At 33.2% G+C, this 6,692-nt stretch overlaps 1 protein-coding gene across 11 annotated transcripts in view; it reads right to left on the bottom strand.

Moving 5' to 3' along the window:
• Window positions 1–776: 776 nt before the first annotated feature.
• The window catches only part of LOC123718685 (period circadian protein), a 31,581-nt gene continuing 25,665 nt past the window's right edge, over window positions 777–6,692 (bottom strand). For all 11 annotated transcript variants that reach the window (XM_045675385.1, XM_045675392.1, XM_045675387.1 and 8 more), the window contains 2 exons: window positions 6,325–6,468; window positions 777–2,744 (listed from right to left, as the gene is read on the bottom strand). In XM_045675385.1, the coding sequence (XP_045531341.1) occupies window positions 2,646–2,744; window positions 6,325–6,468 (243 nt within the window). In that variant the 3' untranslated portion in view covers window positions 777–2,645. The remainder of the gene's footprint in view (window positions 2,745–6,324; window positions 6,469–6,692) is intronic.

Below are 6,692 nucleotides of genomic sequence, written 5' to 3'. Positions count from 1 at the left end.
ACGGTTTTAAACTGATTTTACTTTGATGTTGTCAATTTATGAGCTCAGTGACAAATGACAATGGCAGCTGACAGTAACGCCATATTTCCGACAAATATTTTTTCATCACTGCTATACTCACCGTAATAATTGCGAATTCTTGGACATTTATTTTATTTGTTTATATGTTTCATGCGGTGTAACTTTTTAAATAAATAAATAGAATCTAGAAGTGTGGAGCAAATTCGAAAAATTAAAAAAAAAACTTTATTCTGTTCAAAACATTGGTTTAAAACTTAGACCTTTATGAAAAAGAGGGCCAGACTACAACGAGAAATAAATGGTAATCGTAATATATTATCTGATGTATCATAATCAAATGAATTAACAACAACATGATACCTGTATGAACCTGATGAACCTAAAAATCGCTTCTGCGCAGGCAAGGACATTTGTTTAAGATGTTTGCCGGTATCTGTACTTTACATGAAAAAAAAGTTCGCCACGATTGTTGCACATTTGTATCTTAATAAACTCTTAAACGTCATGAATAAATTGTATGAGAATGCTTAAGATTTACAGTTAGATGATCTTTTTATTTTAAGTTTCAAAATGATGTATGTCTATGCACGCCTTTCAGGTCCCCTAGTTTTCTAAGAATTCGTATAACGTTCTAACAAACGTAATGCACACAATATGTGCCTTACAACCTGACTATCGTATGGAATAATAATTATGTAGTTTGTGATTGGCACTCGTAGTTTATAAAATAAAAAAAGGAACAGCAAACATGAAATTATTAATTTTATTGAAATGTTTTTCAACATTAAATTATTTTTATAATCCACTGATAGGTATGTCATATCAGGTACGTAGGTACGTACACAATCTGACTACGACTGTATACAATTTTAAATTTTACACACACTGATAACTTTAAACAATTTTCTAAAAACAGAAAAAGTACAATATAAAATTAAAAAGTTTTAAAAATACAATATCGAAAACTAGAACATTTTATAAATTATCCAACGAAAAATATATTTTAATTAAACATTAAGAAATATGATTAAAAGTTAAACGACGATTACAAATAGGCTATATGACAGTATGAAAAATTGTTATTGAGATCTGTATAAAACACAACTTCAAAAGAGTTATAGAGTAAAATAATTAAAGACTTTCATAATCTGAAATTTAATTTTTGAAAATTTTAAATTCTTGTCATATAGCGTATTGCGTATATTACACATTGTAACTTAAACAAATATGATATTTCATACAAACCAAAATAATTAATTTAATGACAGTTTAGTAAAATTTTACAATTATTATTAATAAAGACATATGTTATATATTACATATATTTGATTTACCGTTGAATTTAAATAAATTAAGTTTTTTCCTATTATTAAAATAACATATATCTCATTTTATGTAAATAATATATTTTTTATAAATATATATAAGCTCTCATAGATTAACGATTCCCTTCACACACAGCCCATTCGCTTTAGACGAAAACAATATTTTAACATTATTTCTATGTACGATCTATATTAAAATATCTATAATAAAATAAAGCAAAAAAACCAAAAAAACCAAAATGTATGAACAAAAATTTCAATCATTTTGGGAAAGGTTAAATTGGCGTTAAAATTTGGACGAAACCCCTTATCTAAACAATTAATATTGGAGATGGAGCGAAGAATTATCTGATTTTTTTCTCACCACCTACTTTATTTTATGTGAGCTATATAATGTTTTATATTATTAATTTTTGACATCAAATTACAACATTGATTGACAATGACAATCATTCATATCGCAATAGACACTAAACCTCCAAAACGAAAAATATAACCTACGTACTATATTTTATCAGTACATTAATATTAGTTTGTTTCCTTTTGACGTAGTAAAAGAGTTTTCATTTTAGCGAACATTATTCGATTTTATTAATTATACGCCCAGTTTCCTGAAGATGTTCTGATTGCTGTTAATTCAGATGTCAAAACACGAACTAATTTCGATAGCAACACCGTTTAATGAAATCATTCTTGAAATTCTTGAAATTTTACATATAATTTTGATGGCAGTGACAGGTATGTTAACTGCTGTGTTGATTGAAAAGTTAATCTAAAACTGGGAAATTGCACAAATTTAAATCTCTAGATACATTTTTTCCTAAATAAAATTGAGGTAAAATTCTCATCCTCACAAGACAAAATCTATATACGATTTTGAACGATAATTTATTCCTAATACATTGTTCGTTAAATAACGGCATTTAGTTGTAGAATAAAAAACATTTATATCCTTACATCACTATAAACGATAACGTTGTCCAATTGAAGTGTTTTCAGAAAAGAGACATTTGAATCACCGGCTGAGTTCGTCAGTAACGTACTACGGGCGTATATGTTAATACGAATTTCATATATTAAAACATATATTCAATAGATTTTACTTAATTAAACATTGTTTAATATTTACATGGATCATGGTCACGGTTGCATTTATAAGATGTGTTTTGGGGTTTATTTTACGTATTAGACATCAATGGGTACCGTTTAAGACACTTCAATGGATAACGCTTAATAATTAAATAATTTGAGTACCCATTTGGTTAATATCTAGACTTAGAAATTAAGAGCTTAGACGTATTACGATGTGGGACTCGCTTCTTTATCTGGAGGTGGAAGAGGTGCATCCTCTTCGTATATCATGACCAGCTTGCTATATTCACGTTTACGTCGGCGCACCTGAGAATGTTTTTACATAAAAAGATAAATATTAGTTATTAAAACTGAGAAGAGCATTCTATTATTTTATACATCCTACTCCGCCTAACTACTCCGGCTACTTTATCACTGGATTGAGCGTGCGATCAACCCTGAAAGAATGCAGATTTAACACTTGTAAAGGTAAAGGAAAACATCGCAAGGAAAGCGCCAAACAAATCCCGTACTTCAGACGCAGAAGACTAATCACCTAATTGTCTATTAAGACATAATAATGTTCACCTAGTAGTAGCAATGAAATGCTAAAAAACTAAAATGCTAGAAAAAAGAAACAAAATAAAAAATTTGTTTCTTTTTTCTTGCAAAACCTTTTGAATTATTGTCCTTTCAATCGCTCATGCAAACATTCTGTATTATATTCTATAACAAAACATTATATTAATGTGGTGTCTGGACTTTTTAAACGATTAAGTCATATTATTATTGTTAGGTTGTATAAAGCTTAAATTTGGCGCCTTCAGTCATTATAGAATGTATCACTCTATAGTTGTCTAAGTCACGTCATGATTACTATGATTACTCGGTGTACCTACTACTGTTTCCGCCATTGTGTGGTTTACAATAAATAATTAACACTTTGATTAAAATACTCGTTTCATTTCATGGGCCCAGCATCTATTTTTTTTTTAATAAAATAGGGGGCAAACGGGCAGGAGGCTCACCTGATGTTAAGTGATACCGCCCGCCGCCCATGGACACTCTCAATGCCAGAGGGCTCGCGAGTGCGTTGCCGGCCTTTTAAGAATTTGTACGCTCTTTTCTTGAAGGACCCTAAGACGACCATGGGGAGCCCCCGCCCAGAGGTGAGAACAGTATTCCATGTGGGGCCGTATTTGCGCTTTATATATATATAACCATTAGTACGCGAGTTTAGTTTCGAAAAATCGGTGTTAAGCGAATACAAAGATAACCCCGCCCGAGACTACGCCTTGCTTCTCGGATCGAGTGATACCGATTAGTACCGGCGAGATTGCAAGTATTGAGGTTATTTCAGTTACGAAAACTCCATTTGAGAACCGAAAATGTCTTCAAATAATCACATGACATTGATAGAGACTAACTGGAAATTTGCAGTACAAGCGTACTTAGAACACGAGGAATTGTGAGAATGTATAACCGGCATTGGCGCCGTTGATCCAAAGAATGACGTAAAAGCAAGATCGAAAATAGTGTCACTGGTGGATCCGATTAATTATATCCACGTTCAAGAAGCCAAGACTGCAAAAGCGTTCGATGATTCGGGTCTTTCTCGGAAGGTTGGATTGCTTCGTGACCTAATAATAACTTCTCTCAAGAATTGTCAAGGTATTGAAGAACACAATCAATACACAACATAGCGGGTTCAAGGTGGTTGATGAATGGTTAGGTACATTGTTACGGACTGGATTACCTAAACAATATAAACCTATGGGGGTTTGATACCAATGTAGACAGAATTTCCTGTAAAAACATAAATATAAAAAATAAAAGAACTGTTTACTAACCCATGTGTTATTATTTTAATCTAGCAGTATCTTCAATTTTTTTTAAATCTCAATAATTAAGATTTTTTAAACATTTTTATAGGGTTTATATTCTGAATAATAATCTTATCTATGCAATAACATTATTTAAAAAAAGTGTGTTTTTTTATTCAAACAAATACTTTTAAAACGTATCAGGGCCATGGAAAGCTCTGGTGTCGCTATAATAGCCGATTTAATTAAAACTAAAAAGTTACAGGACGTCAAGCAATCTGATCTGGGCGTATTCCATGTAAAAGGTATACAAAAGCAATCAAGCAAGGAAAATGTAAACAAAGGGCCAAGGTGTCATTCCTACAATAAATACGGGCAAATCAGCAAAAATTGTAAAAGCAAGACCAACAAGAAACAAAGTGACAACTCTTTTATAGCCGTATTTTCAGCCGCATCAAGCAACTATGATTCTGGGTGGTATGTGGACTCTGGCGCGTCAATGCACATGGCCATGAACAAAAATTGGATTTATGATGAAAGGCCACCCACCAATCAAAAGCATCCGTGTTGCAAACAATAAAATTGAAATTAGAAAGCTGCGGTAAGGTCAATATTAATGTACTACAAAAGGATGGATCTATGAGCACCGTACAGCGTATGGGTCACTTGAACTACACTGACCTGGAGAAACTGAAGATCTGTGTTGAAGGTGTGAAAAATGTCCCCGAACAGTAATCTGACCTGCATCTCCTGTATAGAAGGTAAACAAAAAAGCTTGCCATTCAAAAGTGAAGGTGAAAGGCAACAAAGCCGCTAGAAATTGTTCACACCGACGTATGCAGGCCCATGGAAGTGAAGTCACTCGGACATGCAAGATCAACTCAAAGTAACATACTTGAATGTTACTCTGACGCTGACTATGCCAATGATCCTGACACCAGAAGGTCTATCACTGCTTACGTCTTCATGAAAAATGGAGCAGCAGTGACGTGGACAACTCAACGACAATTGACCATCGCTCTGTCTACCACGGAGGCAGAGTTCATGGCATCCTGCTGTGCTACAAAAGAAGCTCTCTGGGTTCGGCAGTTAATGCTTGATATTATCGAATTTAAAAAGAGTTGTATTAATCTTCATATAGATAATCAAAGTGCCATTTGTTTGATCAAGAATAATGATTTTCATAAACGATGTAAACATATCGATATTAAGTATAACTTTGTAAAAGAAAAATACGCACAAAAATTGATAGACTTGAAATATGTTAGTACTGATAGTCAGTAAGCAGATATATTTACAAAAGATTTATGTAAAGTAAAATTTCAATAATTATATAAGTGAAAGCACTACGTTGAACGAGCAGTAAAAGAAATAGAAAAAAATAATTGTACAAAAGTACAGCAACCAATTTTCTTCGTAATGTATTAAGCTGTCTTTCCATACTATTAGGTAGGCTGAAAAGTTTTTAGACTGACACATAGGTGGCGCTACTAGTATTAAATCAACATGCTTGTTAGTGAGCCATAACCTCCAAAGTCACGAGTATAAATTTTCAACTGTCGTACTATTAGTTTATGAGTCATCCTATTTTGACTGAAGGAACTTTTATTCATTACGTGTTAACAAACGCATGTGATGAACCATCTCCAAGGCGTGGAAAGACACAGAAGTCGGCTGTCAAGCATCAATATTTTGAGTTGAGCATGGTATAATATTAATCAAATATCTTAAAAGGGAAACACCATCAACAGCACACATCAACAACACTATTACGTTGCGTTTAAAGGACAAAATCCCGGAATAACTGCGCCATTTGAAGAAGAAGAAAGTTGCTTCATCAAAACAATGCACCGTCTCACAAATCGCCGTAATTGAGACCTATTTTGATGATCATGAAGTCGTACTATACAAATGATACGAAAAATTTGTATGACCGCTATAATCGCTTTATCGCTCTTGAAGGCAACTATTAAAGAAAAAAAATCTATCTTAGCCTAACTTTTCACCCCACCTGTTAGTACTGTCTTAAACAAGGTACCAATACACCACACATTATAAAAATAATCTAGATCAAAGAATTTTACCTGTACTTTGGCTTTTCGAACGAAGTTTTCTTCACCAGAGCTGCTCGAACTCGTAATGCCTTCCTCTAAAGTCAGCCTTGTCGCAACACCCTCAAGTTGAAGATCTAGATATAACTGCCCCAATTGGTCGTTTACTAATGAAGGCTGAAAAATGAGAAATCCCTTTTAATTGAAGAATTTAAAAGAAGCCTACCGATTTCCTCCACATGAGAGCTGGCAAAGAGAGTATCCAAGGGGCGCGATGTCTGTTAGGTGAGCCTTCAACAGGTTTGCCCCGTTTTAAATAAAGATATAGAAAGCATCGGCCCTTAAGTAAGCAAGAAGGTTAACAGCTATGGCTCTAGATACTCTAAAAGAGGATTATTTCT

The sequence above is a fragment of the Pieris brassicae genome, chromosome Z (genome assembly GCF_905147105.1).
Source record: "Pieris brassicae chromosome Z, ilPieBrab1.1, whole genome shotgun sequence".
Taxonomy (NCBI): Eukaryota; Metazoa; Arthropoda; class Insecta; order Lepidoptera; family Pieridae; genus Pieris; species Pieris brassicae.
The sequence above is the reverse complement of the archived record's forward strand: the minus strand, read 5'-3'. Positions and strand labels throughout refer to the sequence as shown.